This window comes from Tachysurus fulvidraco, chromosome 8 (genome assembly GCF_022655615.1).
Source record: "Tachysurus fulvidraco isolate hzauxx_2018 chromosome 8, HZAU_PFXX_2.0, whole genome shotgun sequence".
Taxonomy (NCBI): domain Eukaryota; kingdom Metazoa; phylum Chordata; class Actinopteri; order Siluriformes; family Bagridae; genus Tachysurus; species Tachysurus fulvidraco.
In genome coordinates this window covers 8306318-8319765 of record NC_062525.1, presented here as the reverse complement: position 1 = coordinate 8319765, position 13448 = coordinate 8306318, and the positions used below count along the sequence as shown (strand labels likewise).

Below are 13448 nucleotides of genomic sequence, written 5' to 3'. Positions count from 1 at the left end.
TAGATAAACGCCCATCCATTTTCACCCTTCACAGTTGTAAAACATTTATCTCCTCCTATGTGCAATAGCATTTTATTTAAACTGCATCGCTTTTATCACGTTTATTTCTAAACTAAACCACAAAACAAACAATGGATTATAATTTGCACACTACATGCAAAAGCTGTGCATGTTTTAAGTTTATTTCCCCTCCCCTGATTCGCTTGAGCTCGTGCATGTTTTGAAAAAGGTGAATAGAAAAGTACATCTCGCAGTCTGCTTGTAGTGTGTGTATGTGTACTCACGCGGTACTTGGGCAACGCCAGCGACCGGAAATGTCAGACCCCTTCTCCTCCATATATGGTCAAAACCCCGCCCACAGCGCGTCATCGCTCTGACAGTGCGGATCCCGCGGGTCTAGAGTTTTGGCTCCCGGGAAAGGCTTCAGTCCTAGGGGATAGAGGGCTGAGTTTTGTACGCTTCCATCCATTCCGAGAGACGCTAAAGGCCCCCCTCATCAAGCTCTCTCCCGCGTCCGGGAACACCTCCGCGCTAAATCATAGTTTTTTTCCCGTTTATTTGTCTTTTGGAGCTGGAGCGCCTTGCCAGAAAGTGGTCGATTCAGCAGTGTCCTGAAGCTTTTTTTTTCCTGTAGGGATGATGACACGAGCCTGAGAGCATCATCACAGCGCAAAGTTACAAGAGATGTTGAACTGATTTTTTTAAGAAAGAAAAGGAAAAAAAAAACAACATCCAGGTATTTCGACGACTCCTCCAACGGGATCTCGATCCAAACAAGCCGCTGAGAGAATCTTGACAGAGAATCCTCCACTCACTAAAATCCTCCATGTCGTGCCAACACGGGACGCGCTGAAGAAGGAGCCGAGACTTGTTGTGTACTGGGCTTGTTTCTATTTTTTTTCCCTTCAACAAATCACGACCAAACTCTCGCAGAGATCCTAGTGCGTCTCGTGGAGAAACGACGCGTCCTTTCCCGATTTTCGCTTTGACCTCGTCGGCTGGAGCTGGTTTGCGCGCACGCCGCTTTAATGTTTGGGATTCAGGAGAATATACCGAGAGGGGGGACGACTATGAAAGAGGAGCCGCTGGGCAGCGGCATGAACCCCGTCCGATCGTGGATGCATACGGCCGGGGTGGTGGATGCTAACACAGCCGCCCAAAGGTACGTCTGCCAAATCATCCTGATTTTTTTTCATGCATTTCTCAGACCAACCCTAAATCCCCACTTATGCCATGTATCAATTACGGTCTCCCCGTGCACCTCTCCGCCGCTCATTACATCATATTACTACTGTTTAAGTGACAAATCAAGAATAGTCTCCCGGTCACTTTCCACCAGCTTAGATGCTTTTTTACTGATACTGTATCTATTTCGTGTGTATCCCTCCCTCCCCTTGCTCCCTTGCTCCCACTGTCCCTACTGTTTAACCGACCCCGGTTTGTCATCTTTTTTCCCCGCAGCGGAGTGGGTCTGGCGCGGGCGCATTACGAGAAACAGCCGCCGTCCAATCTGAGGAAGTCCAATTTTTTCCACTTCGTCTTGGCTCTGTACGACAGACAGGGTCAGCCCGTGGAGATCGAAAGGACAGCTTTTGTGGACTTTGTGGAGAAGGAGAAAGTAAGCGCCGCTTTTTGGAAATGCCGCGCAAGATGATCTTTTTTCCCCTCTCAAGTTCACACAACTTAGAGAAACGCACACGCGCCAAAAGATTTCTGAATTGAACCGAGGATGACAGAAAATTTATTATACATAGAACCCTAAATATAAAATACATATCTATGAATTTTAAAAGATTTCAGCATTTTCAATTGTCCAGTGCAAAGTAAAAAAAGAGAATGCAGTTTTAGGCTACAGTATCGTGTAAAAATATATATTTAACGCACATTGGCTTTAAAAAATGATAGAATTTATTTATATAATCTGAAGGTAGATTATAGATATTTGCAATTTAATAGATAAGATAGATCAGGTTAGTGGAAACATTATTCTAGTATCCATGCATAGCTACAAAGAAAATAAAAGCAAGACCAGGCAAATATTTTTACACATGCAAAATTCAAACAAAATTCAGAATACGTCAGTCTGATTTCCAAACGTGCTTATTTTCAGGAACCAAACAGCGAAAAAACTAACAATGGGATACATTACAAACTACAGCTTTTATACAGCAACGGTAAGTCAAACTTCTCCATACTGACACTGACAGCAAGGAGCAAGGAATAATAATTATATTTTTTACAGCTATAAAATACACAATCTTACTATTATAAATAACAGTGCTCCATTTTAATCCAAACATTTGTTATGGAAGTTTTTTTTTAAAAATGCCCAAGAACTTTGTACAAACAACTGTTTTTTTTTTTGTTTGTTTTTTCTTATTTGGAATTATTTGAGCTCCGTGCACTTTCTCGGTGTGCGATTTTATTTAATACTAACATGAAAAACAAATAAACAAATAAATAAATAAAGTGGTAAAAATCTGGCTATTCCATGGCGCTTACTGAATAAAACATTTCCCACAGGAGTCAGAACAGAACAGGATCTTTATGTACGGTTAATCGATTCCATGACAAAACAGGTAAGACCCACTTTCATTATTATATTTAGTATCGCTTGTATTATTGCTGTTGTTATTATTTTTAATAAGTTTTACTTTAGCCTTTCTCCTGCTCGTTATACTGCATGTTCGATGAAGTTTAAGTTATATTTGTACAGTTGTCTTTTCTTTAAATTGCGAATTCGTTTTGATTTCGTTTTAGTTGCCAGATCAATTATTATTAATTATTACCGCCACACTATCACACACAGTATATATATATATATATATATATATATATATATATATATATATATATATATATATATATATATATATATATATATATATATATATATATATATATATATATATATATAGAAAGGGGAAAACCCGACATGACTGAACACGCGCTTCAAACCCCGCGCCAGTGCAGGAGAGGATGATATGCAGGGTTCATGAAAGGCTGCTCACTAAATGCGGGGCATAAAATGAGCTCTCATTCTTCCCTCGTTATTATTCAGCTCGTATTTAAGCTCTCCATGCCGTTCATATTTCTTTATGATTTACTGCCTTGGAGACAGTCTGATGTATTTTATATGCCCTGCCTTAAGTTAATCACGGCGCAAAATCCTGTGCGTGGAGCTTGCGCGACATGATTCATGCACCAAAATCCATTACTTTTACAAAGAAATTTGTGATTACAAAAACAACCTTAAACTATTTATAACGCCAATAAACCAATACGCATTTTCTCCGCGTGCATTTTTATTCAATCCAAATAGTGCATATTTTTTTATTAAAATGATCTGTTTTTATTTTTCGGCTGATGAACTGTAGTTTTACTTAATTGGTTCTGCATTTATTATCTGTGATGATAAAATCCTATGATCTATAGCCTGAGGGTCGTGACTTCTTGCTCTATATGCTTATAGAAAGAGAAATAAATCTTGAGAGGGCCACTTGAGTTGGTATTGTACTGTTTCCTTGTCATGATGTCGCATTTTAACCGTCTCATTTCCTTCCATCATGGCCACGTTGAAGAGCTAGACAAGTTGAACGCTCTGATTTGGTTATTCCTTCGTTTAGACAGGTTTACTGGGGTTGCATGTGCGACAGAAATTATAAATATAGGCCGTGTCCTAATTGGTGTGAAAATGATCAAAGAGTCAATGGCGCTGAACAGACACTTTATGGATTTCCCGTATTTACAGCGCGCGCGCGAGTGTGTGTGTGTGTGTGTGTGTGTGTGTGTGTGTGTGTGTGTGTGTGTGTGTGTGTGTGTGTGTGTGTGTGTGTGGGTGTGGGAGGGGGAGGGTGAGGGTGAAAAATAAATCATGGCTGTAAGGATAGATAACAAAGTGCCATCAGACAAATAACTTTCTCTCCTTCGCGTTTAAAGACTTAATGTTCATTTTAAATTTAATGCATTACTCCTGTAAAATTAATTTATAAACTTATCAGGCTATTCGATGCAAAGGAAGTATTACATTTTAATTTTTAAGCACTGAACTCAATGCGCGTCTGCCTATGATTCTTGTTATTTTATACAAGGAAATGTCGGAGATTTATCAGGCCTTTAATATATTAACGGCTTTAATTTTGAGAGAGAGAGAGAGAGAGAGAGAGAGAGAGAGAGAGAGAGAGAGAGAGAGAGAGAGAGTAAGCAGGAGAGAGAGCGAAAGTGAAGGAGAGCGCACCTCCAGCTCTGCGCCATCTGTTAAAGCCAATGCTCAAAAATTACTCAACCGTACCCCCCGACACCGTGATTTTATCTAAAGCAACGAGGAAAAAAATCATTGTTAGCGGCTCAAAAATAAACAGCAGATTGGCCATTAGCACTTTTCCCCCTCCAATGTGTGGCGATGATAGGCGCGGTGATGTGTGCGCTCCCCGCGCCCATCTGCACCCCGAGCGCCTTTAATGCAAAAGCATTTCCTTCTCATCTTCTCAAATAAAATGCAGCGACGAGCTAAACGTTTAGCATATGCGCCTCTTCATTTATAAAGTGCTATTAATGTCACATTATTTATCATCACAGTGAAGCGCCCGGCGCTGATATTAATTTCAAATAGAATATGCTTCTCCATCATAACTTATTTATGGACATAACAAAGGTCATGCCGTATGGGAGGCTTTATTGACAAATTATAAAATTATAACGTCGCTCTTTTATATAGACTTGCACTTTGTTTTATATTGAAATATATTCGAAACTATTTTAGTTACGTTTTTATCCCTAATTCGCAGGACATAGTGGATGTAGATTTTGGTTAGGTAAATAAATCTAACTGGTGTATCAGTAAAGAAAAAAAATACAATAAAAAACATTCAAATTGTATTTTGACAGAAATTTGGTTCATTACACGTGACGCGATTTCATGTTATTTAATTTAATATATTTTTATTTTTATTGTTACTAACTGTACAGATTATCGGCTCAATAAGCAGACTGATATATTAAATAGTCCACATGTTTCTTTTTTTTTTGGCATATTGTTCACAAATTTCTATTATCTTTTTTCATTCAAGGCTATAATTTATGAAGGCCAAGATAAAAATCCAGAAATGTGCCGAGTTCTCCTCACACACGAAATTATGTGCAGGTAAGAAAAAAACAAAACAAAAAACTAAATTATACACGCATTAAAAATGTCTCATATTCTTGTGCATTATTTATGTTGTCTTTTCAATCCATATGTGAACTGATTTTATTAAAAAATATTAAGGGGAAATAATAATAATAATAATAATAATAATAATAATAATAATAATAATAATAATAATAATAATAATAATAAATCACTATTTGGCCCGGAAAAACTAAGCAGGTTTCCGGATGTTGAGAAGGTTTTTAATTGATTTATGGAGTGCGCACTAAGAAGTAAACAGAAGTACACTGATGTATTTTTTTCGGACTGCGGTATGTTGGAGTGCTCAGAAAAGATCTAAAGTCCGATTGAGAAGCAAACTTAACTTTAGCATCTTTTGATTAAATATTATTACATTGACATAACCAGATTATTATTATTATTATTATTATTATTATTATTATTATTATTATTATTATTATTATTATTATTATTATTATTATTATTCTAAGTTGCACTAAGGGTGGATTTTGATAGCAGCTCCATGTCTTCTATAATCCTCAAGCCATGATGAATTAGGAAGTCACACGTCAAACAGAAATTGGAAAATTGTGACAGGAATAAAGGAGTACAACCAATCCAATTTTAAGCACTAACATCAAGCATCAGTTACAGGCCCAAAGGTCATGCTGCATTGCCAGCTTCTGCTTTAGTGCCATTAGTCCCCACTGATGTGCTGCATTCACAGAACTGAGCTCTTAGATATTAACATTTGAAATACTCTTCTTGCTCCTCGTGTGCAGCCTGGTCTAGAGATAAGACGCAGATTGCTATTGACGTTCTTGTTGCCTGTGCTGTGAGTACATGCAACTTTCACGTGTGTTTTTGTGAAGTGCTTTTTTTAAACTTTAATCACTTTATCTGCCAGCTTAAAGGAGCTTTACATATTTTCCCGTACCATATGGTGAGAATTTGGACATGTAACCGTTATACAAGTGTGCTTCTTTACATGCAAGAGGCATACAATTTTTTCCCCTTGTATCATTTCAGCATTAATTAAAGCATTCATAATGGGAGCGTCATAGCAGCCTCAAAATGGAGGCATTGGCACATTGTGAAAGATTGATGCAGGCTTTTGAGCCTGTAATTAATAAGTGCCCCACAAAAGCACTGGTTGAAGGTGGCATCTTGCATCCTCTCCAGATATAACAGCTTGACAATTAGAGGTAAACAAAAGGCAAAGCTGTGAAAGTGATCCTCCTGCCTCTTGGCATCCCCCCCCTTTCCCAGTTCTCTGTTCAGCACCAATGCAAACACCGCAACATGTTGTTCCCCGTTTCGGCACAGCAGCGCCCGATTTGGGGATGGCCAGCCAGCCAGGCAGCCGCCTCCACCTCATGCTATAAAGGGAAAGAGCAAATGACGGATTTGGATTCAGGCTCTAGCAAGACAAAACACTCGCTTCCTGAACTGAGACCAAATCTTACATCGCTGCTGTTTGTTTGTCTTTTTCCTCACAGCCGGTGTTGTGACAAGAAAAGTTGTGGGAACAGAAATGAAACCCCTTCAGACCCTGTGATCATCGACAGGTAAGGGCCCCTCTCTTGTTTTCTGTTCGTCTGTGGGTGGGTTGTCTTTGTGTAATGGTGGTGTGGCCCGGTGTTTTGGTCCTTGTACAGGTGGGCTGACTTGGAAACCTGGGGGTGTCTTTAGGGAGTGTGTAATTGCTTGAGGTGCCAGGGGAGGCAGTTGCTTTAGCCCGTCCTCTCCCAGCAACGAGTCATTTATTCCTAGAGAGCGTCTGGCTTTAGATTCACAGCTCTCCCTCCTTCATACTAATTTGTTAACAAGTGCATCATTCGCCTCCGTCTCCTCTTCCCCTGTTATCTTCTCTGTAGGCTCTAGACGTGATGCTCACAGCTTCCCACTGTCCTTGTCTGTCTTATAAGGTGTGTTTGCGTGTGTGTGAGAGCTCCCATACTGCTACTGCTAGGTAACGAGAGATGTTTTTCCAGCTGGTTGTTGCTGCTTATGTGCTGATAACATTAGCAGGTTTAAATGCACCGTCTCCTGCAGGATCAGTGATTTGATGTCTTTTTTTTGCTCTCTTTCTTTTGAAGTTCTGTTTTATTTCCTGCGACTTTGTATTGTTACAAACATTCAGCAAGTCTTGGAGTGCTTTCTTATCACCAATTATCTTGGCAGAGTATAGAAGAGTGGAGGAGATGAGGGCAGATATGAGGCGTAGGGATGTGCCAGAGCACTGCCCGGGCCTCTTGGAGATTAGTGAGGTAGAACAAGCCCAACATGCTCCATAAAGACAGTATGAACAACTGCCACTCTGTGCCAGAGAGAGCATTCTCTCTCTCTCTCTCTCTCTCTCTCTCTCTCTCTCTCTCTCTCTCTCTCTCTCTCTCTCTCTCTCTCTCTCTCTCTCTCTCTCTCTCAGTTCTGTCTCACTTGCTCCTTGTCTCTCTCTGCTCTGTTGATGTTGCAAACTTATCTCCCCATCATGAACTTTGCCGTCCACCGAGCGAGAAATTAGATTGGGAAAAGAAAGACAGCGAGTCGTGAGCCGAGGCAAAATACACGCCACCGCTGGACAGCAATGCTAATGTTTGACTAGCTGAAATAGCTGTTTGCTTAGTGGAGAATGTTTGGTATCTGACAGAGGGAACATCTCTCTTATTAGTAATCAAATAGGGACTGCCAGTTGCTACTGCCACTCAGCACAAGTGTGTGTTTGTGTGTGTGCGTGTGTGTGTGTGTGTGTGTGTGTGTGTGTGTGTGTGTGTGTGTGTGTGTGTGTGAAGTGTCGGAAAAAAGGACTCACTGCCTCTGTGCTGAATTTATGACTGTGCTCACATGCTTTGAGCACTATGAATTTCCTCCCATCACACGTCATACGGTTATGGTTCGGAAATGCTGTTCTGCATGATAATCAGTTTTCACAAGCATTGCCAAAGAGTGATATATGAACAGCAAGTACACTTTATTACTGGGATACATGCTAGAAAAAAGTGGAACTATATATATATATATATATATATATATATATATATATATATACATATACATACAAATCCTATTATGACCTTTAAAGTACTGTTTTGTTTTTCTTATTTACTGTCTTGTCCGTGTGTAAAAATCAGTGATTGACTTCACACATGCTCTGTGTTCTTCCACATCACTGCCTGTAGTATTTGAACAGACCCGCTGATGTGCAGCTACAGCGTGTGAGCAGTAATTAGTAGCAGGATGTTTTAATAGAAGACTCAGAATTATGTTACAGTGCCCTGTAGCGGAGAGGAGAGAGAGAGACGAAAAAAGCAGAAAGAAGGATTATTGTGAGGTTGTTCTTGTTTTTTGGAGCAAATGATGAACCATGTCTCACTTCCTCTTGCTAGTTCCTGGGATGCAAAATCCAGTGAGCTCTATTCTTCTGCTGAGCTGAGCTTACAGTATATATTTACCTTCAAAGAGACACATGCTGAACACTGTATAACAGGGCGTCATTGATATTTAACGCACTGGCTCTTCCCATAAATTGCTCGGCTTTGTATCGCGCCTAAATAGAGTTGGAGAGATCGGGTGTCTGGGCTTTGTGCTTCAATCTGGCGAACAATGCGTGTAACACTAGCAAAATAGGAAAAGAGGAACAGTGGAGGAGGTATTGAGTCTCAGGGAAAGAGTCTGCAGCGAAAGGAGGAGATATTGTTGTAAGTTCAAACAGTGGATAGAAAAGCTCACATTTTCATTGTGGGCTGCATGAAAAGGCTGGGAGTATCGTTTTCATCCGTTCTGCGCCATCACAAAGCCAGACGTGCTTCATTAGCCTACTGCATTGTCCATGTATTGCCACTATGAGCAGATGATTTTATCCTTTTGCTCCCAGAACTCTTAGTCAGAAAACGGGGCCGGTTAAAAAAAAAGTGCTGAAACTTTAACCTGGAATGTGAAGCGCGAGTACAAGTGAGAGAAGAGGCGTAGGGCCAAGTCTTCAACACACAACTTCTCTTTTTGCACTCAATTCTGACAGCCAAAATTGTGACAGAGGGATGTGTAGATATGAAATGATTGGTGTCAGGAACAGGGAGGCCTACGTGTGCTCATGTTCAACAAGCGCTTGGAAATAATGGTTTGCATGGACATGGAGGGGAATGAATCTAGAAAATGAATGGGGGGATTGTTTAGGCAGACAAGGGAGGGCCGATTATGTTACAATCAAAACATTTAACCGGGGGGAAAGAGAAGGGAACATAAAGGAGGAGAGAGAGAGAAAGAATGGAAGGGAAGACGAGAGAGAGAGAGAGAGAGAGAGAGAGAGAGAGAGAGAGAGAGAGAGAGAGAGAGAGAGAGAGAGAGAGAGAGTGGGAGTGAGAGAGAGAGAGAGCAAAAGGAGAGAGATAGAGTCTCATGCAGCACAGGTCCATGCTGACCAGAGGAACTTGTGATCCATTATCGATAACATTCTCAGCACCATTTTCCCAGATGGCACTCAGGGCAGGCGCGTTGCTCGCTGGCACAGGCACGGGCAGTAACTGGCACCATCACGCTGCTGGCATTTTCAATGGAGTTTAAGAGACTTATCATTCCAAATGTGTCCTATTTTCCTGTAGGCAAGCCAGACATCTGTTTATCCTATTTTCTCTTGGACTTTTGCACAGCTTGGGGGAAAAAAAGAGAAAAATAACAGCAAAAGAACGAAAAGTTGGTCGCATTTAACAGCTGTTGCAGAATTGCAGAATCGATCTCAGTGGATCTTTAAATATTTCACCTCCCACTGCTCTGGCATAGATTATTCATCTAAGGGGATGTGTAAAGAAGGTGAAAAATAAAGACTGAGTACGAGCAAGATGTAACACAGAGGTCTGTTAGTGATGGATGCACCACAAGCTTTCAGAGACAGGTTAGCGATCATGTGAGTGTGTCAGGAGAGGATTGTGGCTTTATTCTGCGGCTCTGGGACTAATAATACTTGCCACTGATCAGGGCTTTCCTAGCCACCGATCTCCCTTTCACTTCCTGTCACAGAGGTCAGGACAGCCTGACCCCTGAGAGATTCCCCCCTATCCCACCCCATGCAGCTGAATAATGCATGAGATTGACTTTTTTTGCCACGCACAGGGCCGGTTTTCTTCCTATAGCTTATTCCGCACAGCCGCTTGCACCTGTTCTCCGACTGGGCTCGGGCGTCATTTGGGCCTGTTGCTGATTTCATTTAACATTCATTATATTTCCATATGAGGCGGATTACGGGTGATTATTAGCCACCCCACTCATGTGCCTGGAGATTCTCTTTTAAAGACACTCACATATTCCTTTTCCCGAAAATAAACAGATGACCTTCTTTGATATTTCCTCGTCGTTTCTTCTTCGGATTCGTTTTTAAAAAATATTTTTCTTTTGTTTGCCTCTCTGGCACATGAGGCCCAGGTCTTCATGACGCGCTCTCCTCCCTCTCTTCGGTGTGCAGATGCTCGATTGCGGCTCGCTCCGAGCTCAGCTGAACAAATGCCAGCATTTAGAAGGTCAGAGCTTTTGTTGGTGTGGGGAGAGAAAAAAAGAAGCTCTATGGAAATGAGCTAAAAAAGAAGAAAAAAAAATCAAGGGACATTTTAAACCCAAAAATTCAATTCATTGTCTCTCTGTTAATGTCATTTACATTTTTGGCTGCGTCCCGGGCTGTCGAGGAGCATTTTGGAGACGTCTTTAATTACATATCAGCGTCGGAGCAGGACACCAGGATGTGATGGACCTGGAGTGAGATTGTTTATTTTGAAGTGCTCCTGACTGGCAGGTTTTCACAGACCTGTGTGGAGGGTAATTAAAAGAGTGTTAAATGGAAACTGGTGCTCTGCTGCTTTCTTTCTCTTTCACTCTCACTCTCTCTTTGGCTGTCTGTCTCTCCTGTAGGAAGCAGCAGAGGGTTGCTCAGCTGTTACTGTAGCCTCCAGCCATTTCAGGTCTGCATCTTTTTTTTTTTTTTTTCATGCTCAGGTGACATTCAGATGTGGATGCGTGGATGTGGTGTGTAAGTAAACATGCTTGTGAGCATACGAGTTCATGTGAGAGCAGCTATTCATGGGCTGTTTTTAGAAATTGTTTGTGTAAGAAAGAAAGATATGGGAAAAAGAGAGGGCATTAAAAGAGCTACATTGAGAGACACTGTTGGAGAGTGGAGAGAGAGAGAGAGAGAGAGAGAGAGAGAGAGAGAGAGAGAGAGAGAGAGCTTCATTAGTTCTGATTAATGGCTGAGCAGACAGCAGATATATCTCTGGCCAGGTAACAGCCTTACAGCCGCACTACAGCACCAGCACAGGTGTGTTCTGCTGCTCTTATTTATGAGGCAGTCAGCAAGCTTTCTGTTGCTCATGCCATACACACACACACACACACACACACACACACACACACACACACACACACACACACACACACACACACACACACACACACAGAAATAAAGCACAGTGCTCCTCTTTCTCCTTCAGCCAGCTTGCCTAGTGAATAAGTAAGGTGATGGCTCAGGCCATGCTACAAATTCTTCTGACCACTACCAAATTAGCCGACGCAGCAGTAAAAAAATTCTCCCTTACTCCTTCACTTCTCTCCTTTTTCCGTGTGTGTGTGTGTGTGTGTGTGTGTGTGTGTGTCTGGCCTAGCGTGTTAAGTGTTAGTGGGGGGTATTTGCGTTATTCTAAGAGGCCATTAATGCGTGCCTACATGGAGCTGGCCATGCTAAGCGACTGCCGTTTTGGTGCAGGTGTTCGGCCCGGCTCTTTTGAAGCTTCAGTCACACACCGAGCCGCAGCCGCTCGCTCCTGTCAGGGCTGTCTGATTCTGCCTGTGGCATGGGAACCTTCTCTGGGAGATGCTTGTGTAAAGGATCGCCTATGTGTGTGTGCGGAGGAGTAGCAGAGCTGAGACTGAGATACAGGGAGGAAAGGAGGTAGTCAGAGATGTCAGAAACCCCTTTAAGGGAGTGAACTGATATTATAAAGCACAATACAGTGTACATTCTTCGACACTCGCTTATCAGGAGCGTGACAAAAACTAACCACCATTTAACATCATTAAGATAAGAATTACATCCTTTTTTTTCTTATCTAATTTTCTGATAAAGATTTTTGGTACGGTAAGAAATTAGAAAATTGCAGTAGTAGAGGTGAGCAACACGGTAAATATGGCAAGATACCTGAAGGCATTTTCATGAATATACAGAGAATATATCAAGAATTATTACACACACACACACACACACACACACACACACACACACACACACACACACACACACACACACACACGCACACATACACATACTGTGCACACACACACACGTACGCACACGTCATTTCTGCATGTAATAATAATATGAAAAATTATTTAAATGTCTGTTTTAACTTTATGGAGGAAAAAATCTTAAAATCTAAATCCCAGAATTGTCAAACATTCTGTTCAAACAAAACTATACTTTAGAAAAATCTATGATGAAATAATTGTATTTTATGCCTATAAAATGATTCAGCCCAGCAAAGCAAGGTAAATAAACTGCTTGAGCAACAAAGCTAATTAGAGCTGTAAAGGTGGAATAAAGAGCAAATGTGACACGGGTCACCTGACAGAAGTATTAACATAATAGCATCTATATATGATCATGATGTTGCTGTAGACCCGTGTACTGTCATGTCACACCAAATGGCTGTGTTTGTTTTCGTATGTAAATGTATCTCAGCTATTAACGAGTCGTCTGCGTTGTAGTTAGAGGGAGTCGTATCGTGGCGCTCGTTTGGAACAATTTCCTAATTGATCCTTTGTCTTTGAGCTCAAAATAATGATATTCAGAAACACCTTCATGAGCTGAGCAGATGACACTCTCACCTTGAAACTCTTCAGAACACACATGGCTTATAAACCATGAACGCCGTCTCGCTGGAGAGACCAGAGAGGGAGAGAGAGAACGGTAGATAGAGAGAGAGCGAACAGCTGGCTTCCTTGAACTGAGGATAACTGACAGTTGTCTGTAAGAGGTTTTAATGAAGATTGTCACCTTTTATGCCAGGAAGTGAAGGGTTGCCAGATCTCTGGGAGAGCAGAGAGACAGGGTTGCCAAATCTACAGGAGTGTAGAGGGAGAACAAAAACAAAAAAAAAAAACAGAAAGCTTAACCTGTGTTTGGCATGCTGCAATCTGTTCACGCTCACATAGAAAATAAATGGACAGAGCGGTCGAGAAGCCAAAACCTTACGGCCGCTAGCCTGGGTGTGCACTCAGCTTACAGTAGAAACAGATGTACTCTATTACACACTTTTTACAC

The 13448-nt window shown here is 41.3% G+C and overlaps 1 protein-coding gene across 15 annotated transcripts in view; it reads left to right on the top strand.

Moving 5' to 3' along the window:
* The first annotated feature begins 264 nt into the window (after positions 1–264).
* The window catches only part of ebf3a (EBF transcription factor 3a), a 96264-nt gene continuing 83080 nt past the window's right edge, over positions 265–13448 (top strand). For 6 of the 15 annotated variants that reach the window (XM_027163155.2, XM_027163148.2, XM_027163152.2 and 3 more), the window contains exons 1-6: positions 269–1162; positions 1462–1618; positions 2111–2174; positions 2524–2579; positions 5070–5143; positions 6649–6717. In XM_027163155.2, the coding sequence (XP_027018956.1) occupies positions 1029–1162; positions 1462–1618; positions 2111–2174; positions 2524–2579; positions 5070–5143; positions 6649–6717 (554 nt within the window). In that variant the 5' untranslated portion in view covers positions 269–1028. Of the gene's footprint in view, positions 1163–1461; positions 1619–2110; positions 2175–2523; positions 2580–5069; positions 5144–6648; positions 6718–13448 lie in introns of all 15 variants that reach the window. The other 9 variants (XM_047817784.1, XM_047817776.1, XM_047817781.1 and 6 more) reach the window with 4 other exon arrangements.